The following is a 23,789-nucleotide window of genomic DNA, read 5'->3' as shown; positions in this document are numbered from 1 at the left end:
TGACATGAACTCCGTTAAATGTGCATATAGCACGGGAATTGAAGATCGGATATATATTCATTTCGCGGAGAGGTGTAGCCTAAGGTAAGACAACCAGCATGTTTTTTATTTTTAATTATTTGTTTATAGATTGTGTAGCCCGTTTTGTTTGCGCGCGCCGTTGCGATCTGCCTGCCTCATCTTGTCAAAAATGCCTTTTTACTGTGATGGTGGTGATAATTGGCTAAACGTTTAAACGATGCTTTAAGTGTTTTTTATGGATTTAATAAGCAAGACAAGTCAAGTGTTGATTTCAGAGGCTAAAGTGATGGGTTAACTCACTGTCGGCTGCTGGCCGCTTGGTCGTCTCTTTAAAAAGCAAAAACTTTAGTTTAACAAACATTAAATGCTTTAAACATTTTTCTAAATTAACTTAATAAAGAAACAAAACGAAATATATCTACTTTGACATTAAAAACAAAACTGAACTATTTTAATGGCTGTAACTAATGTGTAATAGGGAGGATAAAAAAAAACACGGGCTCCAGTGGGACTCTGATAATGAAGTGGTAAAAAAAATTGCAAAAATGAAAAATATTAAAGAATTTGCGGGGCGCTTTCGTCGGCATTAGTAAGATAGGCTATAAGACCCGCAATATGTCTCTCATCTGACATTTTTATTTATTTACATTAGTAAGCTACAGGACATAGTCTTTCAAAACATGACCTGCGCGAAAGAGAAAAAAAAATGTACCCAGCACTTCTGAAAATGCACTTCTGAATGCGTCTCTGTCCCCAGCACATTTCAAACCAAACTGACGCCCATGGCGTCACACCGAGGCCTGTACCCTGGAGCGGGATCAATTTGGAGGTGGGGGGTCCGTCATGGTCTGGGGTGGTATATATCATCACCATCGGACTGAGCTTGTTGTCATTGCAGGCAATCTCAATGTCTTGCGGTACAGGGAAGACATCCTCCTCCCTCATGTGGTACCCTTTATGCATGCTCATCCGGACATGATCCTCCAGCAGGACAATGCCACCAGCCATACTGCTCGTTCTGTGAGTTTCTGCATGACAGCAATGTCAGTGTTCTGCCATGGCCAGGGAAGAGCCCGGATCTCAATCCCATTGAGCACGTCTGGGACCTGTTGGATCGCAGGGTGAGGGCTAGGGCCATTCCCCCCAGAAATGTCCAGGAACTTGCAAGTGCCTTGGTGGAAGAGTGGGGTAACATCTCACAGCAAGAACTGACAAATCTGGTCCAGTCCATGAGGAGGAGATGCACTGCAGTACTTCAAGCAGCTGCTGGCCACACCAGATACTGACTGGTACTTTTGATTTTGAGCCTCCCTTCATTCAGGGACACATTATTCTATTTCTGTTAGTCACATGTCTGTGAAACATTTTTAGTTTATGTCTTATGGTGTTGACTCTTTAGTGTTCATACAAATATTTACACACATTAAGTTTACTGAAAGTAAAAACAGTTGAAAGTCAGAGGACGTTTCTTTTTTTGCTGAGTTTTTGTTATCAAAAAGGGGGATATCAAAGAATAGTGCTGCCATCTTGTTATTAACTTTGTTGCTATTTCAAATGTGACGTATTCAAATTAGAATTGAACACATCTTTTACATTAGGCTAGCAACTGCATATCCTGAATCTGTGGTGTATTAAAGTAGTTTCACACATTCCACTGGGACAGGCCATGTTTTTCTTAATTATTTACACATTTGTTGTGTCCAGTTGTTGTGTAAAATTGCCTTTTTATTTTATACAAATGCAACTGCCATCCTTTTTGTCTCAGGTAATGATGGTTTGAGATTAAAGGGGTCATGACATGAGAACTCAAATTTGCCTGGATCTTTTGACATTTACAAGTTTGTTATATCATTAAAACATCCTGCAAGTTTTATAGTTTAAAACGTCCTCCTCATTTTAAACAAAGCATTTATTTATTCAAGCTCCAAAAACAGGTCATCTGGATATTGTGGGATCTGTGAAGTCACACTGACAAATGCTTTTGCATATGACTTCCCCCAGAGGTATACTTCGAAGAATAGTTATGCATCATTGCACCATAGGCCCCGCCCACTGGCATTCAGTCACTTAATGGCTGACATTGACATTTGCCTATACACTGGATGTGAACGTTGCGTCAAAAGCAAATAGAATCCATTAAAATCATTGACACTCTTCACTAAATACAGTATACAGACGCACGTTCAGTTTCCACGTGAGTCTGTCGACTATAGGACAAATGGAAGAGTGAAAGAACTTTCGCTTGAATGCTTCCTGTTTAAACAGCTGGTTTGTATCTCTGTACAGACTTCAGAAGGATCCCAGTATCGGAATAAAATTGATGGTTTATTTCAATGGCGTCCTGGATCATGCCGGAAGATTGTATGTTTGTTCGGAGCATTTCGTTTTGTAAACGAGGCACATTGTAATGGAGAGTTTGCATAGAAACTTTTGTTGAAAGATGAAGCAGACAACTGTATTAGATCTGACAGCAGCTGCTTCACAAACAGTAAGTAAATGATTTCATGATGCTTTGCTTAGTTTGATAGTTTTATATGAATATTTTTTTCATAATAATAATGAGAGGGCATTGATCCGGTTTCATATGCAATCAGAACAGTGGCCATTTACTGGCAAGCCTTAAAGGAGCCACCCTGAAAAAATAATTTTTATGCCTTTGTTTTTTTGTGCAAAAATTTTATTAACATTATAAGTGAACCTCAAGGAACATAAAAATAGTAATGAAAAAATCCATGTCATGACCCCTTTAATCGTTGCAGTGTTCATCTTGTTGTTAGTCTGATTTTGTAGGCCTACATTGCAGTGTTGGTGAGTAGCCGTGTAACAATTACAATGTACATTATAGTACACTTAACATTACAGAGGATAATATGGGCTACAGAAACTACGGTCAAATATACACAAAGATGAATCATATGGTTCACTTACATTATCGCTGACAGTAGGATGAATGGAAATGTTGATTGCATCATTGGTTCCATTAAATGTATTCATATCTGTGACCTTTAGGCAAGAAACAGTACAAATATACCAACTTGACATTTAGCTGTTGCGCTTATCTAAAAACAGTACATATAGGGACAGTCCGTTCAAGCTTATAGACACAAAAATAGCTTATGGATCAACCTCATGGGTCTTTGCCATTATGATACTTACCACAGAGTCATTAGTCCCTCTTTTATTATCTGAGGAATATTTGTCACAAAAACAGAAGAATAAAATACAGCATGTCATTCATTAATGCAGTCTAATTGATTTTGACAATTTTCTAGAAACATTCTAATGCTGTAGAATATAGAAACATTATTTGTCTTTTTAAAGGGTTCGTTCACCTCAAAATTAAAATTCTGTCATCATTAACTAACCCTAATGTCACATTGAACACAAAGGCATAAGACATTTTGGAGAATGTTTTGGTTACCATTGACTTCCATTGTATGGACAAACACTCACAGACACACACACACACACACACACATTTCTCAAAATATCTCCTTTTACATTCCACAGAAGAACGAAAATCATACGGTTTGGAACAACATCAGGGTTAGTAAAAGATGAACACATTTTCAGAAATTAGCAAAATGTCACAAAGTTCAAGCCAACCACTTCAACAGTTTTATCATTACATCTTTCTAAATTAATATTTATATGATAAAACTGATGTGCTTGTCTAAATTCTTTGGATGTGTTGTCACAAAATATGAGATAAAATTTAAAACTCACCACCTCTTTTTTTACAAAGCACCCAAAAAATGACTGCAGGAAGGAGAATAGCCAATGCAGCAGCAACAACAATCATTAAGGAGAGACAATATAGACACATTCAGATCCAGATCCAAACAACAGCAGAAACACAAGTACTGACAGACAAATAAAATAAAAAGCACTTTAAATAGCATAATACATTTTTATCAAGAAAGGCTTGCTGTGTAAGTAAAATTAATTTACAGAGTAACTTTCGGTAATTAGTGCAACTATAAAGTACGTACATGTAGGTATAAGGGAACAATATATAATGTTTAGGGAATAAAGGGGTAACAACCAGAAAATGAACAAATTATTTCTGTAAGTATTTCAGAATAAAGGGGTAATTATTCTACTATTATGATAGGCAACAATCTTACGTTTGGGAGCAATTTAGCGAGAACATACACTGCTATCACGGTGTGTTTGGTTTTTGTTTCAAGTTCTTGCTTCCTGTTTGTCATGTGATCATGTCATGTGATTCTCTTGTGCCCTCATATGATCATGTCATGTGATTCTCTTGTGCCCTCATATGATCATGTCATGTGCTTCCCTAGTCTCTTGTGTCATGTTGTCATTGGTTCATTGTCTTGATTGTTCACAGGTGTGTCTTGTTTAGTCATTAGTCTTTGTGTATTTAAACCCTCATGTTTGCCATGTGTTTTGGTCGAGTGTTGTTACCTGTAATCATTGCTGGTGAGTGTTCATAGTCAAGTTTGTTTCAATTCAAGTCTTTGTTTGTTTCAATTCAAGTCTTTGTTTGTTTCAATTCAAGTCTTTGTTTGTTTCAATTCAAGTCTTTGTTTGTTTCAATTCAAGTCTTTGTTTGTTTCAATTCAAGTCTTCGTTTGTTTGGTATCTGTTCACCTTGTAAATAAAACTGCACTTGGGTTCATCCAACTTGCCATCAGTGGACTGAAATGTTACAACTGCGTACGTTTTTGTAGTAATAGCGTACCAATTTTCTAGATTTCTCCAGGCTTTTATTTGGGTTTCTCTTTTGTTTTTCCCTTTTTCTAGCTCCAGTTATATTTAGTTTATCATTTGAAGGCCAAGCTGTAGCCTGGAGCTCCAAAATAGGGTATGACTTCCTCCAATTAACAGACCCATGACATGCGTGCTTTTCCCCCCAAACCAGTTCATTTTAAATTTAATTGGTCATGTCACAGTGCTGATTTCCTATAATGCTACAACAAATGCTAACCCCTAAACCTACCCTACACCCTAAACTTAAAGGGGTATACTTCAGCGCTGGGAAGATGATTGTGTATTTAAACTGGGTCATTTATGTAGTAGAAATGTCAAATCACTTTTGAATTTGGTGCCTTCTAGACCGAGAAAGGACAAATTTATTTTTGTCTCATGTGGATGAAAGACAAACTCCCAGAATGCACTTGCTTCGCTGGCCTAGAATGTACTTCCCTTAGTTTTAAACCGTTTCTTAAATTTGTAATCCCAGTGTGCAACACATTTCTTATCCCTCTTCGAGTTTCGTCCATTTTCTACACTGCTAAAGAAACTACTAAAGAAAAATTAGGATTTGTTCTTTAGTTTTAAGAGGAAACGCCAACCTTTCTAAGAGTTTTCTTAGAATTGTCACTATAGGAGCTCTTTGCATGAAGATTTTTCATGAATACCAGGGCCTGTATTCATAAAGAATCTTAATGCAAAGAGTAGCTCCTAGTGACAATTCGTAGAAAATTCTAAGACGTTTACTCTTAAAATTAACTAAAATCCTAGTAAAGAAAAAAGTAATTTAGGAATCATCTTAACCCTTAAAAGAGGTCTTAATGTCAAATTTGTTTGGAGCATGGACAAGGACTTAAGAGTTTCTTTAGCAGCGGAGAAAATGGCAGAAAGACGAAGAGTTGTTTTTTTGTTTTTGTTTTTGCATTAGTCTCTCCCTTAGTGATGGTGGTTATATTTCCTGCATTAGCCGTTCTCCTTCCTGCTGCTATGCTTTGGGTGATTTATACAAAAAAGGGTGGTAGGTAATTGTAATTCTTAATATTTTATAACAAACAGTTCAACAATATAACTTTAAATATGTGCACAACACTTTTAGGTTGTAGAGTTGCTGTAAAGGTATATCAGTGATTTAAAAAATTTAGAAATCTTCTATCTGATTTTATATACACTACCAGGCAAAAGTTTTATTTAATAAAGTACATTTTGAAATATATTAAAATAGGAAAAGCTCTTTTAAATGATTAAAATAGTTCACAATGTTACTGTTTACTGTATCTTTGATCAAATAAATGCAGCCTTGGTAAGCCCAGGAGACTTTTGAACAAAAGTGTATATGATGAAATGACGGCTAAATTAAACGTTTCATAGAACATACAGTTCCAATTAAAAGATGTGTACGTGCTCTTTCTTGCCCAATACTTTTATTGTGACATTTTACAGATAACCAAGAGGAGGCCGTTGATTCTGATGTAAGTATATCTTATTTGTTGTCTATTTGGTAAGACCAATTTATTAAGGCAGTTAATTATCTATATACTCTAGTAGCAGCAGCAGCAGCAGCACATTAAAGTGCGTTAGCAGCAATACATGAAGAAAGTAAATTATCTATATACTCTAGCACTTGTATACAATAATAAAAAAAGACAAGATGACATCTTTCACATGTACCATATTTGTTTATTTGTCCGTTGATGTTCAGGTGCTGACATGTGTCATATTCTGGAATCCCACATCCATTCATCAGTGTCCACTGATGCTCCGAATCAGAGAAATTTTGGCCAGATTCATGCAAATAAAATAGGCACGAAGAGATTTCATCGCAATAAGATTTATTTTATTTTATAGAAAAAAGAAATATTTAAGTTAAAGGGGCTATATGCGTTTTTCTGAAATTTAAACTCGCGACTGACACCTGTGGCCAAAAAACAGAACTGCTCTTATTTTCTGCTCGCTCTCGCAGCGGTGGTGACGTCACATCCGCAGACAGTGCGGGAAAAAACCACCCGCCAGAAAATAGGAAAAATAGGATACAGGCTTATAGGTGCACCCACTGTGAGCGGACAAGGTGTCAGTATGCTAATCAGGAGATGTTTGAGTCATAAATGGTAAGATAAAAAGGCTATTGTTACGTTTATTTTGGGGAAAAAGTTGCATATAGCCCCTTTAAATTGCATATTAAAGACATGTCAATATCCCAATGTCACCGCCGCTGTTTATTCTTTTTTTTTTCTTTTTTTTTGTATCTGATTATAATGGATTATTGCATTTGTATCTTCTCAGAAGTGTTTGTCCTTTCATATTTAGTTATGTCCATATTTGGAGACATCTCCTTGATGCATCACAGGAACTCTGCATGATTTTACAGAGAACAGGACATTTTAACCAGTCAATGAAATCACTATGCAAAATAGTAAGAGACCTTTTAACCTTCTTAACTGAACCTCCACTTCATATATAATAACATGATTTATTCACATATCAGCCACAGTTTTTTCAACTTTTCGTGCAGAACAGAATTTCAAGCTTCTATTCAACCAATATTTTAAAAATGTTTAACTTGACTGAATTGAATCTGAAACTATCTGACAGTTCCTCTGCAAGTGACATCACTTGCAATCGTCATCCAATACTATTTCTGCAATAGAGTGATGCAGATATTATGTAAATTTGTAGGTCAACCGGCAGTTAGCATCACACTGGTTCCTTTGACACAATTTTTTCCATTGGCTTTTGGGTTATCGCTAAAAATATAAGCTCTGTGTTCAGCGAAAGTTTATGATACTTACACATTTGTCCATCAAGATAATTTTCACAGATGAACATAAGTTTTATGAATTTTGAAGCCTAATTGGTCACTAGAAGTAAAAAAAAAAAAATTAAACTACACTACGTTTTTTTTTTTTTTTTAGTTTGAGTTTATAAGAGCATAATTCTAAGCATAACGAGGCTGTAAAAGCAGACTGAGGTTGCCTGTTATGTGTGATGATGCTTAATGTCTCCGACAGCCTCTGTGGTTCCATTTAGCCACTTGTTAGCAACCACCTTTTTCAAGACATTTAACAGCTTTAAAGAAAATCATGGGTGGGGTAATACTAATGTATTTTATGTTGTAGATTAAAACATGAAAGTATCTTGCGCTTGTGTAACCACAAATCTTATTTCAGCCATTTAACCAAAAACCCCTTATCTGTATAATCTGTGCCTAAAACCCATTGACTGGGCGATGGAACCGGAAGTGCTAAAATGCTATAGTTTCCGGATTTTGGCCTACAAAAATACATCTTAGTTTGTTCATCCTGGGCTGAAATAATCAGATGTAGTCCCATTTAGGCCCCACTTTATATTAGGTGGCCTTAACTACTATGTACTAACATTTTAATTAATCATTCGATATAATGCACTTATTGTGTACATGCATGTTTTTACATTGTACTTACATTTAAAAAAATACCAGCATGTAATTACATCTGTAATTCATTTCTGTAGTTACATTTGTAATTACACAGTTGACACTTCCCTTACACCTAACCCAACCCTTATATCACCACACCTGTCCCTAACCCTACCCGTATCCCACCTCAATATCAGCAAAGGTGTTTTGCAATACAATTTGAACACAGTAAGTACATTGTACTTATTTTTTTGATGTAAGTACATAGTAGTTAAGGCCACCTAATATAAAGTGGGTCCTTGAACCCCTTTTCTTTGTCAGTGGTTTGTTTAATTATTAAATTCTTTCATTTCTTGGTTGCAACTTTATGTATTCTTACTGTATTCATGTATTTAAATGTACCATATAAAGTATTTTGGAATCATTGTTTTAAAGGTGCTCTTTATTTATTTATGGCAGCAGCAAGTCTACAGTTCTAATTTAAGCTACATGTTACTTACTGTGTACTGTTACATAGTTTCCGGAGTGTTTTCAGAACTGTGCACTCACTGTTTCGAAACATGTGACTGCTCAACATGGAAGTTTGACCACACTGGTTCAACCCACGTGGAGCAATGATCATCTCTAAATAAATCCAATTTAGATTGATGGTGTGAATTCTGTTGATAGTTCCTCTTCTTTCTTTTAGCAAGTTGCTTCATACTGTTGAATTCTATATTGGTCTCAACTGTAGAAGCTGGTGAGAATCTGGACACTTTATGGGTCTTCGCATGTCAGTCTATTCAAGTAGCACACATTACATGGACATGTATGTCGTGGAAAATACCAGATAGTCCTTTTGTGAAGATACCCTTTCTAGAATTTACCACATGGAAACAAACTCATTGGGTGAGAATAGTTTAGAAGAGCGCAGTTCTAAAATGCTATCTAGTTTCCGGATTTTGACCTACAAAAGTACGTCATACCTATACCGGAGACTGCAGTTTCATGACTGCAGTTCTAGAACCGCATTTCTAGGACCCTATTTTTTGTGACTGCTGCATTTCTACTCCAACATTAAATCTTCAAACAGATGCAAAGACTAGACATATGGAAATTATTAATTTTTATGATCGTTAGCCTGTTTTTATCAGCAGAGCAGGCACACATATTTTAAACTTAAATGTGCAGTCTCCAGTTATTATTTAGCTGTGCAAAAACAGTCCATTGTGCTGTTGGACAGTGTTGTAGGACTCGGACTCTGTCTTGAACTCGGTCTCGAGATCATATTTTAATGGTCTTGGTCTTGTCAAGGACTCGTGTGCATTTGGACTCAGTATTGACTCGTACGCGAACATATTAGGAATTGGACTTATTCCCGAGTCCACTCGAGTCCCATTCAAAATGTTTCATGATTATTACTGTACGTATATATTTCTTTAAATTGATGTTTCATTGACACATCCAATGATTGGGGATTTTTCTTGTGCGCAACTGTGCATGACTTGAGACTAAAGGCTTGTTCAACATGATGCAGCGATGTGCAGACCGATCGGCGGCTGACTTGAAACCGGTTAGAAATTTTGTCAGACTTGAGACAGCGCTGACGCCACGTGACAGTGACGTATGGCATCAAAGTACCGTGAGAGCGATTCGAGAGCAGTCGGCTAATACAGCCGGTGTCATGAGAAATCGTGTCCTCCTGTGAAATAGTGTCCGCTTAGGACCCAACGTGGTAATGCCTGATCAAAATAGGAGCAATAACATGCCTATTATATTGTAAATTATTTCAATTGATAAACTAAGTAATAATACCAATACAAAATCATAACATAGTATGTACCTACACTCTAAAAAAAAAGGCTCGTAATCATAGGGGAACCTTTTTTAGTGCTATATAGCACCAATTTTGGTGCTTCAGTGGTTCTTCAGCGGTTCTTCAGAGGTGCTATATAGCACCTTAGTCGAAGAACCACTGAAGCACCAAAATTGGTGCTATATAGCACTAAAAAAGGTTCCCCTATGATTACGAGCCAAGAACCATTTTTTTTTTTTTAGAGTGTATAATGTAAATAATAAAGAATAAAAAACATTTAAAATGTTTTTAAAAGACACACACACTTGCGCCTGGCCCATAACTTTACAAGTCCGATCACGAGTGAACTAATTCAATAACACCACCTCCATCCTGTGACAGCATGCTAGATTTCAAACGATCTGTAATGTTATGCAAAACTAACACGTAAAAAAACATGTTTTAGCCTACTCACATAAGTGTGTGTTCCGAAGGAAGCTTATGCAGGGACTGCAACGCCATGTTTATAGCTTGGTAGCGCGATCCTTAGCTCACGAATTGGTGGGCGGGGCTACAGAAGCCTATTTATCTGTAGAGGCGGCGTCTAGGTCCTGTTACGTAAGAGGTCCGCATATTCTGAGATCTCTCGTTTTCTGGGCCTGGCGTCAATAAAAGCTTTTCTTTGACTAACAAGGAAGTTTTCAGCTCTGAAACTATTCTTATATTACCATGACCTTTTATATATCAAACGCTCAAGGGAAAGTTGATTTCTCAGTTCATCACCCCTTTAAGAACGAGATATGATTGATTTCACAACTTATAGCTTCGGTTATGAAATATATGATTTGCAAGACGTTAAAGACTATTTTAACATAATTTAAACATTTTAAAAGACTTGTAATCAGGCTCTGAACAGATGTTCTTTCAGCCAATAGAATCGATCTGGGGTTCTAAGCGGACACTATTTCACAGGAGGACATGATTTTTCATGACACAGGTGCAGTTTCTCTTGAGCGGCTGCACCAGACTGCAGGGACTCTGATGACGACACAGCTGTTCCACGATTGGCCAGATTCACCGCATGAGAGCGATCACGTGTGTTTTGTTATGTCATGTTTATCAAAATAAAACTGATAAAAAACGTAGACCCCACTTCATTGATATAGACTGATATGTTGAACTTTATTCTTTATTCTTTATTCTCAAACACACGCTGTATTAAGCATGGCATGCAGCATTTAATGAAACTGTCTCTGAAAGTCTATGTATTTGACAAATATTGCATTTAATTCACTTAAGCTGTGATAAAGCATGCAAACACAGCGCAAGCGTCACTGCGGAAAGCAGAAAGGGTCCGACTTCATGTCTCCGTTTGCAGCTCCTCCCCGCCTGCATGCGGCTACTTTCGCCGATCGGTTGCATCCAGCCGCAGCCGATGTCAAACACACATATTGTCTCGCATGCGCGATACACGCATCGAAACTTCAGTGTCATACGTAACATCACTAGTGCATATAGTTCAAGTCAAGTCTGTTCATATAGTTCAAGTCAAGTCTGTCAAGTCTGTTCATATAGTTCAAGTCAAGTCTGTTCATATAGTTCAAGTCAAGTCTGTTCATATAGTTCAAGTCAAGTCTGTTCATATAGTTCAAATCAAGTCTGTTCATATAGTTCAAGTCAAGTCTGTTCATATAGTTCAAGTCAAGTCTGTTCATAGTTCAAGTCAAGTCTGTTCATATAGTTCAAATCAAGTCTGTTCATATAGTTCAAGTCAAGTCTGTTCATATAGTTCAAGTCAAGTCTGTTCATAGTTCAAGTAAAGTCATCGTTGGATTCTGTTTATATCACCTTGTTTTGTATATGTTCATATTTATAATTAAACTGCTCTTTTCTGCAACTTGCCTCCAGTGGGATCTAAACATTACAAAAAACTAGACCCCCAAAGTCTTTAATAGCCCTATCTTATAATCACAATGTTGATCTCTAATCATGTACTGAAAATAAGGATCTCTCTGAATACCAAGGAAATGCATTATATTATTATCATATTAGGCTAAACACTGAAATAAACAGTAAACTGGTCATATTATTAACTAAATATCACCGTTTTCAACTAAAAATGGAGAACTTTATATGTCTATGAGTATTGTTTTTTTTCTTTGGTGTTCTAATACGTTTACATGATGACAATGTACTAAAAACAGAAAAGTTTCTCCTAGACGACAACATTGTCAAAATGATCCCCGTTCACAAGGATCCACGAAAACGACATGCTGTATTCTGCTGCCAGGCTAGAAGTTGGCGATGTCACTTTGTAAAGAAACACCACATGCCTAGATTGAGCACATAATACACATGCACATGACATCAGCGTTTTTTTTTTTTTAGTTTACACAGAGCCAATAACGCTTTGGAACCCGTGTAAATGAACAGCTGAAACATAAAACGTTTTTAGATGAAAATGGTGTAGTGTAAACTTCACCTTAGTTAGTTCGAGGCTGGATCCTCTTACTCATTTTTACAAGTGTGGAGAACATATTAGTCTCTTTTTATGGGGTTAAACTGTGAGCCCCAGCAAGTCCAACTGCATATTCAGTTCAAAATATTAGTTTGTTTACAAGGGCCTATATGGCTTTACTGCTCAATATATCTCTTTTCTCCTATCATATATACACTCTTCTGATCATCCAAAAAGTTACAGTTACAGTTGACTGTTCCCAGTGACGCCTCAACTTGAAAGTTGGTCAAGCTTTTTCAGTAGTTGCTCCACAGCTCTGGAATAATTTCCTGCTGTATTAAGTCTGCCCAGGGCCGTAACCAGCATAGACAATGAGGGGGACAAGTCCCTGAATAATTAGAAATGGCCAAATTGTCCCCCCTAATATTTGACATTCTTTGATGCTGCTCAGCTGTACTCCAGTACACAGAGATGCAGTAATGACAGTGAGAGCACATTAGGGCCTGAACCAGGAGCTTTATTATGTTTGTTGCTAGGATGAAAAAAGTAAAATGTTACATTGCATTTTTGGATTGGTCTGCCTCAGCGGTCTAAGAGCGCTCGTCACTGTCAGAATGAGTGAGATTGCCAATCAAATCAAAGAAGCAGGGCTTACTGTTAGTGTGAATTCCAACACGACACTTTAGTTTTAGCAGTGAAAGAGTCGTAAGATGTAAGTAGCTAACCATTTCATATTTGACAACGGTTTACAATAAAAATGTTCAGCGACCAACAGTAATATCAAGTGATGCAAACTACTTGACTTTTAAAAAAAATGAAATTTCACAATTTTTTGTATTGAAAATATGACATTATGTAAATCAAAACCGAATGTGACGTGACAAGAAACGTTTTACATTTTTACAATGTGTGCATATTTAAAAATATATATATATATTATTTGCAAGGGACCCGCTTTTTATTAGGTGGCCTTAACTACTATGTACTAACATTTAAATTAATAATTTGATACAATGCACTTATTGTGTATGTTTTTACATTGTTTTTACCAGCATGTAATTACATCTGTAGTTAATTTCTGTAGTTACATTTATAAGTACACTGTTGACACTTCCCTTACACCTAAAACTTACCCATGCAACCACACCTGTCCATAACCTCACCCATATCCCACCTCAATATCAGAAAAATATTCTTTATTTCCTTAAATCCCTTTTAATCCTTTATTAATAAGACCAATACACCCCCAACCCCCACCCTTCATCACACCCCCCCCCTCCCTCCCTAATGACGTGACATTGACATGGTTACGGCCTTGAGTCTGTTCCCACGTATTATGGTTTTAAAATGCTTCTTAAAACTAAGCAAGTATAGTGGTGTTACTTTTATTGAAAATTGTTTGTGATTGTGTTTTATTTATTTTTTTACCCTCAGTGTTGTCTTTTAAACCTAGCACTTTGGCCAACAGCTGTTGTTTAAAAAAATGCTTTATAAATAAATGTGACTCGGATTATTTATATTATTGTTTATGCTGAAGGACTTGATTCTGCTGTTCTGACCTTTAGGCAGCCAAGCGAGAGATGCAGTAATGACAGTGAGAGCATATTAGGGCCTGAACCAGGATGTGTGCCACTTCATCACCCAAGGGAAACATTTTTGATTTTGGATGCTACTTCTTTTTCTAACCTCTTTACTTTGACACTAAAGTCTGATGGACACGTGATTCTGGCAGAGAACCAGCAACACCCACTCAGACACTTTTAACATGATGCTTATAGGGTTAGATAAATCTGACCTTGATATCACCTACTGTGGAACAGAATGGTTCCAAATTAATTTGAGTATTAGAAAATTGTTTGGATAATAAATTAAAATTGTGTTTAACTTCTGTTTATTAAACAAAGGTAAAAAAAATATGCTGTCACAAACTGAAAAGATACAGAGTTTAAAGCCATGCAGCAGCCCACTTAAAGAAAGAAGAGGAACTGCTGTCAGAATGTGTGAGAGTTCACAGCCATCAGTCTAAAGTGGGTTCAGAGTTGATAAGTCATGCTGTAGGATGAACCATGCAGTGTGAGTTCTCACACTCTACATTAACATGTTTCTAAACCTCAACATTGTGCTCACACCTCTGAAAATACTATAACTAGCACACCATAACATAAAGAGTAGACGACCATTAGGACTGAGAAAAAAAAGAACAAAATATGAGCACAACTTACTTTAGTTAATACACAATTAACAGGCAATGCTTGTAGCTCATTATAATACCCATAAATATATTGCTGATTTTAACATTTTTAAATGTGAAAGTAATTGTTGTTCTGATGAGTGTTTGTGATGTGACAGCATGATATTTTCTGAATTTTCAGTTGGGTGTGAAGTACCTCCTAGAAAACGAGCAGTACAAAAATGGTGATAAAAAAGCATGGTGATACCATAAAATAACTAGAATGTACGTTTCCTGAAGAAAATGTGAGTGGTGCTTGCCGTGGCAAAACTCGGCACCTGGGTGCTACTGGGATGCTAAAAAGCCAACCCCCATGTCTCTATGATGCTCTGAGGCAGAGATATAGGTCTTGGTAAATGGTTGCTAGGGTAATCTGTTTGGTTGCTATGGAGTGGCTTGGCAGCATCCAATGATGATACTGCTTGTCAGTATGAATTATATAAACCAACCCCCATGTCTCTATGATGTTCTGATGCAGAGATATAGGTCTTGGTAAACGGTTGCTAGGGTAATCTGTTTGGTTGCTATGGAGTGGCTTGGCAGCATCCAATGATGATACTGCTTGTCAGTATGAATGATATAAACCAACCCCCATGTCTCTATGATGTTCTGATGCAGAGATATAGGTATTGGTAAACGGTTGCTAGGGAACTGTTTGGTTGCTATGGAGTGGCTTGGCAGCATCCAATGATGATACTGCTTGTCAGTATGAAGGATATAAACCAACCCCCATGTCTCTATGATGTTCAGATGCAGAGATATAGGTCTTGGTAAACGGTTGCTAGGGTAATCTATTTGGTTGCTATGGAGTGGCTTGGCAGCATCCAATGATGATACTGCTTGTCAGTATGAATGATATAAACCAACCCCCATGTCTCTATGATGTTCTGATGCAGAGATATATGTCTTGGTAAACGGTTGCTAGGGTAATCTGTTTGGTTGCTATGGAGTGGCTTGGCAGCATCCAATGATGATACTGCTTGTCAGTATGAATGATATAAACCAACCACCATGTCTCTATGATGTTCTGATGCAGAGATATATGTCTTGGTAAACGGTTGCTAGGGTAATCTGTTTGGTTGCTATGGAGTGGCTTGGCAGCATCCAATGATAATACTGCTTGTCAGTATGAATGATATAAACCAACCCCCATGTCTCTATGATGTTCTGATGCAGAGATATAGGTCTTGGTAAACGGTTGCTAGGGAACTCTGTTTGGTTGCTATGGAGTGGCTTGGCAGCATCCAATGATGATACTGCTTGTCAGTATGAATGATATAAACCAACCCCCATGTCTCTATGATGTTCTGATGCAGAGATATAGGTCTTGGTAAACGGTTGCTAGGGTACTCTGTTTGGTTGCTATGGAGTGGCTTGGCAGCATCCAATGATGATACTGCTTGTCAGTATGAATGACATAAACCAACCCCCATGTCTGTATGATGTTCTGATGCAGATATATAGGTCTTGGTAAACGGTTGCTAGGGTATTCTATTTGGTTGCTATGGAGTGGCTTAGCAGCTGCCAATGATTATACTCCGTAGGCTGCTTGTCAGTATCAATAATATAAACCAACCCCCGTGCCTCTGTGACATTCAGATGTGAAGATATCCCTCTGTAGATTTGGGTTGCTAGGGTGCTTGATAATGGTTGCTAGGGCGTGGCTAGGAAGTGTTGAAGGCGATTTGTGATTGGCTGTTGATGTCCCGAGTCAAACAAACCCACCCTCGTGTTTCTATGACACTTCTATCAAAAGATATCCCTTTGATGTTTTTCAATGGAAGTCTATGGGATCAGTTGCTAGGGAGCTCTAAGTGGTTGCTAGGGCGTGGCTTGATGGGTTTACAGTGATCCTGACATAGTGATTGGTTGGCTGAGTAAATTGAGCCCACCCCCTTGTCTCTGAGACACTGTGAGCCAGAGCTGTGGTCAATACAAAATCCCTATGCAATTTCCCATAGTAAGAGAAACACATGAGTTTTATGGGACGTCCTCCCCATTATAAGTCAATGGGAAAATTTGAGGAATTTTGGGGAGCTCTAGCGCCCCAGGGGTACAACTTATACCCCATTGCGATGTGTCATCTTACAGGGCCTGTCAGTCTCTTCAAATGTGGTGACACGCGAGTGTCTACGAAATCCTCGCTCGGAGCTACGAGGGGTCAAATTTCGTCCCAATGCAAAGCGCATGGGATTTTTTCGGCTACTTTTTCGCCCCTGAGGCGAACATCGTACTCCCGATCCCTTATAAAAGTCATAGCACACCATTCCCGAATAAGCCGGTCGATTTGACACCTCATTCATGGGTCTGTAATTTCTACGGAAGAATAATATATAATATTAAGCCCACAGAATAGTAATAGGTTTCTTTACAGGCAAGCACCACTAATAATAACTTTCAATTATATTCAAAGGTGCACTTTTGAAAATTGCAGTCATGAGTTTCAGTGGCCCCTCAAGAACAAACCAAACAGCTCTAAACCACATATATTTATAGAGGCTTCTTTATCCTGCATTATAGTGTCAGTATAGTGTGAAATAGTGTCAGCTCTAAACATTCAGTTGATCAGATCAGAGGAAGTTAACAACTACAGGAGGGGCTGATGAAGTTTAAAGAAAGAACTGTAACTGAATAACGAAAAGAAAGACTGACAGAAACAGAAAATGGCTGATCAGTGTCATGTGTGTCTGCTGCGACTGATCATTCTCTGTCCACTTCTCACAGGTAAAGAAATATTTATATATGGTCTATAAGATATTATGCAAGATCTGTATAATGTGAACAATCATCTGTACAAAAATAATTGAATTACATTGGTATAGAAAATGGCTAAGAGTTTTTGAGAAAGTTTGTGTCGCGTTGGCTATACTTGAGTTTTTTCATAATCAAGAAAATATTTGCTTGTATGTCATTAAAAGTTAAATAGTTAACCATATTAATTTACTGTTTTATATTAATATGTAGGTTCCAGTGGAGCAAACATAACTCATGTGTTCAGCACTTCTGGTGAAAATGTCAGTCTGCCCTGTAATAATGCTCTTTCTGACTGCACATCAACTACATGGATTTATAACAGAGATTCACAGACGACAGTTGAACTGATTGCTGGAGGGAAAACGAAGAATGACACAGAGAGACGTGAGAGACTGAGTGTGGGGTCTGACTGCTCTCTGAACATCAAGAAAGTCACACAAGAAGATTATGGGCTTTACATCTGTCGACAATATGTGAATGGAATTGGAGTACAACAAGGAACTGATGCACGTGTTCATCTGCATGTTCTTCATGGTCAGTGTTTCTGTAAATTAGTTGATTACTGATTTAATTAATTCATGTTCATTATAAATTAATTATATGATGTTCAATTTCAAAAGAAAACCTCTCTTTGAATTCTTTACTGAAAAGCCTGAATCTGACAAGTGATTTCTGCTTTATTTTCAGTTTCAGTCTCTTCATTATCTTCACAGACTGAGATCAGATCAGGCAGATCTGTGACTCTCTCCTGTCAGTTGCATTCAAATGGAGACTCTTGTGATACTTTGGTCCGTTCTGAGGATCTTCAGCTGATCTGGGTGAATCAGGCTGGTGTTAGTGTGATGACAGACTCCAGATATCTGATATCATTCTCCTCAACACACTGTACCAGCACTCTGACTACAACACTCCTGAATGAAGATCACAACAGAGAGTGGAGATGTCAGGTTACTCAGAGAAATCAACTGAAGACCTCAGCCTCATTTACTGTCAAGGATTCAGGTAAAAGAAAAAATGAATCGGTTTAAGAAGACTTTCTGTTACAGAGACATATGACATGATGATTGATGTCATTCATTCAGGACAAATTGAAGGTTTATGGGCTGCAGCTCACTGTGTTTCACTCTCATTTAAATGAGGCACAAATTGCTTCATTTGGTTCTAGTAACACCTCTCCTCTCAACAACTGCAATGTAAATACTATTAAACAAACTGCATGTCATGTGATGTAATGATTGAGTATGAAAATATGATGTTAATGTCCTGCATTTGAACATTGATCTACTGCAGCTCCAGTCGATTCATCAACACTGATTCCCGTCAGCAGCTCAAACTCTGAGAAGAAATCAAGCCAAACTACAGCAGAAGCTCCGACACCACAAGGTACAGGATCAGTCACATTTAAAAATCCTAATAATAATCAGTGGAGTGCATGCATCCCAACCCCATATCCTCCCCAAAATAACCATATATGATGTTAGTATGCATATTCTCACCTGCTTATTATTTCCATATGAAGATTTCCATAATATCCTACTAACATGTTTAAAGGTACAAGACAATAGGACAATATGAGATAGGCGGACTGTAAATGCTGTTTATGCCATCACATTGCTCCTTCAGTATCCATGTCTTATTAAAATATTCAAATATCCGTAAATTAAAATACATTTGCCAAAATTGTAGGTAGGGTATAAAACACTTTTCAGAGGAATGTTTCAGAAAATAATTGTTCTTACTTAACCCTGTTCCTATTGGCAAAAAATAGTTCATTTTTTTAATGCAGTTTTGCCTATAAAATAAACATCAATTTTAGAATGTTTAGATGTTTTTGGTGGAAACTGAACAGATACTTATTTTGCAGTGTAACAGTTTTCTAACATCAATGTCTTACATATCATTTAAAAAACATTTCATCAAAAATGATTGGAAGACTGTGGAAGACTGTCTGTCTGCGCAGGAAACAGCACAGAGTTCGCAGTGCAGCAGCTGTTGCACAGTATAGGCTATAATGTGTCATCGGACCTATGGACAGTTTGACCGCTTAAAGAGTCTTTGAGTGTCTGTCATTACACCACCTATGTTGCTAACTAAGCCATCTTAGTCAGAGTCAAGTGTGTATCACTGTGAAAATATTTTCTGTCCTGCTATTTAGAATACAAATTAAAGCAGAATTATCATGTGCTAAGCAATTATCTTGCATTAAAACAAGGCTTTCCACAGCAATGTTAAGTGTTAAAAAGCAGCGCATCCACAACAAATATCCATATTTATATTCATAAATAATTTAATAAGAGTGACATATGTAATATTAATGTGTTTTAAATGGGGAAACAGAGTTTTAAATCATTTTTGTTTACTTATTCATTACTTCACTCACAGCAGTTAGTGCGTACACAGAAGAACAATCCAAAACATTCTGTAAAATTATTAAAAATTATACTTAGTTGCATAAGGGGATGGTTGTAACAACCCTGTCAGTCAGTGTTTAGCAAGCCATATTAGCGTAATGGTTTGAAATTAGCAATGCTAATCTAATATATATTAAATGATTTTATCTACAAGCTTGTTTAGTACAAAAGTACTAAAAAAAAATATATATATATATATATATATATATATATATATATATATATATATATATATATATATATATATATATATATATATATATATATTATTCAGACCATTATCTCAAACTCTGATCATGACTTACAGACATGCCATTGAAACACAGCAAGCCATTTATGTTGGTCTTACCCTTTACAGTGCTTTACACTGTCAGTTACAGTAGAACTGTATCTATTCCTATGTTGAGAAAGTACAGCTTTTCACAAACCTTGTGACAACAGCAGTTAAAATAAATATTTTATTAAATCTTTTAAATATGTTTGTAAAAGGAATGCTTTTAACTTCATATTTGTGTGCAGTCAATTAGTATTTTTGATTGTACATAAATGGCACATCTGAACTGAAATCCATCCTCTATCATCAACTACAGAGACAGTCATGTGAGTGATTCTCAAGTTGTGTGAATAATTCCTTTGTAGATTTTTGAGCAGCTGATAGTTAAGTCTTTTGCACACATCACCAACAATCCATCAACATGAAAACTAATACTGTTATGTGAAAAGTTTAAGAATCAGATCAATGAGACATCAGTCTCATCCAAACAGTCGTAAATACCTGTGTCATGGACGTCCTAAATAAACATATGAGATAAAGTGTAGTGTGCAGATGACTTTCAACACGTCAAAATAACTGTTCTTGCTCTTTTGTTTCATTCAAACACAACTGGGACCATCGTGCGTTATCGATTATAGTGAATATTAATGTAATATTGCGGCAGTGTTCATCATGTTGCTGGCTGATTATTTTTTACATTGTATAGACTATTTGTAATGGTGTTGGAACGCCTGATGGCGACGTCCTATTGGTAACCGCTAAACCGCATGACTAAAAACAGCTCGGATAAAGTGGCTACAGTAGCTCAAATGATTGCAGATCCTCCCAGCTGTAAACTAAGCAAGAACATTTTTTTGTTAACTTTACTCATCATTCACAAATATTAATTTTCTTTATTATAATCATAAATAAGTATGGTATTAAATGTCTAATTAACCATTGTATGTGTCTGTCAGTAGTTGAGGTTTTTATATCGTACTGTAATTGACTGTAATATACAGTAGATATCGAGATCTGAATGTGTCCCTCTATAGTCTCTTCCTCAGTGTTTGGGATTGTTGGTGTTGTTGCTGCATTGGCTGTTCTTCTTCCTGCTGTTATTCTATGGTTGATTCGTAAAAGAAAAAAAGCTGGTGAGTTTGAGTTCCTCTTATTTTGTTACAACAGACAAAAAGTCCAAGAAATCTGGCGTCAGTTTCAGTATTATCATAGAAATTTGGAAATGTATGATGATAAAGATGTTGAAGTGTTTTGTTTGAACTATGGTTTGTAAGATTTTACTGATTTCAAAATTATGTAATTTTAACATAATTCCTGTAATAAGTGAAACGGAATCAATTAGAAAGACAAAATAATGTTTTTTTAGACACTTTTAACTCTTGCACTGTAGACATTCTGTGTTTTGTTTTTCTGTCTTTATCAAAAGTATTCCTATTACATGAGGCACCATTATTTTTCAGATAACAGAAGCGGGACTGATGATTCTGTGGTAAGTGCCATAGACATGTGAAGTTGATCCATGAGCTGGGATTGTATTGTGTCCATAATCACTGCTCCAGTGTGAACTGTCCCTGTGAAATATGTAGTTTTTAGTCTGTAAAAGCATCAGCTAAATGCGTTAGTGTTTTGTACTGTTTCTTGTCTAAATGTCACAGATAAGAATAAATAAATTGGAACCATTGATGCAACATTTCAGGTATTTAATAATAACTTGGTTCACCATGTCTTCATTGTTTAGGAGCAGAAAGATGATGTGACTTATACTGAGGTTGTCACGTACAGAAAAGACAAAGAGAACAAGGTGAGTAAACACTTCCTTGTTGTTCCATCAGTGTCCACTAATGCCATCCATCTTCTCTCAACATAATAGTTCGCAGGCTATACCTAAATCAGTTTTATTCTGAAATGCAAATTAAAGCTAAAATCTAACAAGAGGCTGTAATATCTGTGGGTTGAAACTTGCATCTTGTGTGACAATATCTGTGATGTTCATTCAGGTTAATGGTGATGATAAAGTGACTTACGCTTCCATCAGAGGAGCAACAGCTGGACCTCAGGACGACTGCAGTCAACTTTATGCCTCTGTTAACAAGAACAGTCACAAATGAGTAAAACAGGCATTAATTATACAAAGGCCTTGTGATATAGAGGAATTAGAGGAATTAGAAGTTTAATCTTGACAGTTTTTTTTTTTCTTAGATCATTCTCATTAAATCATAAATTTAGTTGATTGATTACTGCAGGCTATTCATTGTTAGTTTGTTGTATTTATGAAAAAGCACATGATTATGTACTCATCTACAATATGATAGGAATTAAAATAGTTTGAGCAACTTCCAGAAATGCTTGTAATATTAGATTGTATTTGTCAATAATAAATGTATGACATGAAGTAGCCTGTCAAACATGTATATTTACAGTGTTATGTATTGTCTGCAATTATAGATATTATCTTGTAGTTCTCCTGAACCTCTTATTGTATGGGTTTAAGCCTTTGGGATACAGATGCAATGGATTTTGAGTTTGTTCAAATCTTTTTCTGTTGGTGTGTAGCGCTGAGGTCAGAATTGTTTTTTCATTGTAAATATGATGTTGCACCATAACTGTTTTAAGACCCAAGCGACACTGTTAACTTCCTCTCATTAGTGACTGATGCAGAGATGCTCAGAAATGCTTTATTTAAAGCCACAATATGTACGATTTTTGTAATAAATAAAATTTATGTTTGAATAATTAAAGGTTTTAAATTACTTTTCACAGTCTTTTTATATGGAACATAAATACAACCACATTTATTTATGACTCACAATTAATAGGCTGCCTGTGTTTGACCAAGTAAAACTAACCTGCTCATTAGAGTCATTTGTTAAATAAGACTATAATGATATGTTTTTGATTGGCTAAAAAGAGCCAACTGGTCAAATTATTTGTTTCATGCTGTGCTAGTGATGTTGTGTTGTTGCTGCTGAAGAGTGCATATGCAGGAAACTCTGTCAGAGAGAGACTGTGGCCGAAATCGCCCCCTATGTAGTGCACTATTAGAAGGGACAGCCATTTGTTGTTGTGTCTGAAATCATAGTGGACTTTATAAAGCACACTCATTCAATCCCATAATGCACCGCAATAACGAGTGTTCAACTGTAAAATCAACTGTTATAGACTATAGAGAATATCCTCAATGCGCTGTGAGGGCCATGGTTTCCATGATGGATGTTTAAATAATTGCATTACTACTGGAGCTGCCAGTTAGCTAAATATCAAATGATTATTAAAAGGCAAGCACAAACTACGCAAAAGCAGCAGCCCTTCCGGCAACTCGGTGCACAAATTCACTCTGTTTTTTTATTCATTCTTCCTTCAAGTGGACTTTTAATGTACACCAGACGCACCAGCCGACTCCAGAACAGCTTCTTCCCACAAACAATCAGACTCCTTAACTCTTGACCCATCAGGATCATAACACACACTGGACAGAATATCACTCAGCACAACCCACTGTAGATAAACACACATTATATACACATTTATTTATCATACAGCATCTATTGCACTTTGGATTTCAATTTTTCAATCTGTGAATAATATTTTATACTGTACATTGTATATTATTATTACTATTATAGCGTAATGTATATTGTTTAGTGTATGTTTAGTGTATATTGTTTAAAGTATATGTATATTGTAAGTATGTGTATATTGTTTAAAGCTGTGAGAACTACACTCACATTGTGTAAATTATTTATTGTTTATTGTAGAGTTT

The 23,789-nt window shown here is 36.6% G+C and overlaps 1 protein-coding gene across 1 annotated transcript in view; it reads left to right on the top strand.

Annotated features, from left to right (window-relative positions):
* LOC307138431 (uncharacterized protein) overlaps positions 1-22,780 on the top strand; it is a 33,425-nt gene extending 10,645 nt beyond the window's left edge. The window contains exons 4-8 of the mRNA XM_079836729.1: positions 18,635-18,727; positions 21,064-21,162; positions 21,490-21,518; positions 21,768-21,830; positions 22,027-22,780. Of these exons, the coding sequence (XP_079692855.1) occupies positions 18,635-18,727; positions 21,064-21,162; positions 21,490-21,518; positions 21,768-21,830; positions 22,027-22,137 (395 nt within the window). The 3' untranslated portion in view covers positions 22,138-22,780. The remainder of the gene's footprint in view (positions 1-18,634; positions 18,728-21,063; positions 21,163-21,489; positions 21,519-21,767; positions 21,831-22,026) is intronic.
* The last annotated feature ends 1,009 nt before the right edge of the window (positions 22,781-23,789 follow it).

The sequence above is a fragment of the Gobio gobio genome (assembly GCF_949357685.1).
Source record: "Gobio gobio genome assembly, chromosome: 15".
Classification (NCBI taxonomy): Eukaryota; Metazoa; Chordata; class Actinopteri; order Cypriniformes; family Gobionidae; genus Gobio; species Gobio gobio.
The sequence above is the reverse complement of the archived record's forward strand: the minus strand, read 5'-3'. Positions and strand labels throughout refer to the sequence as shown.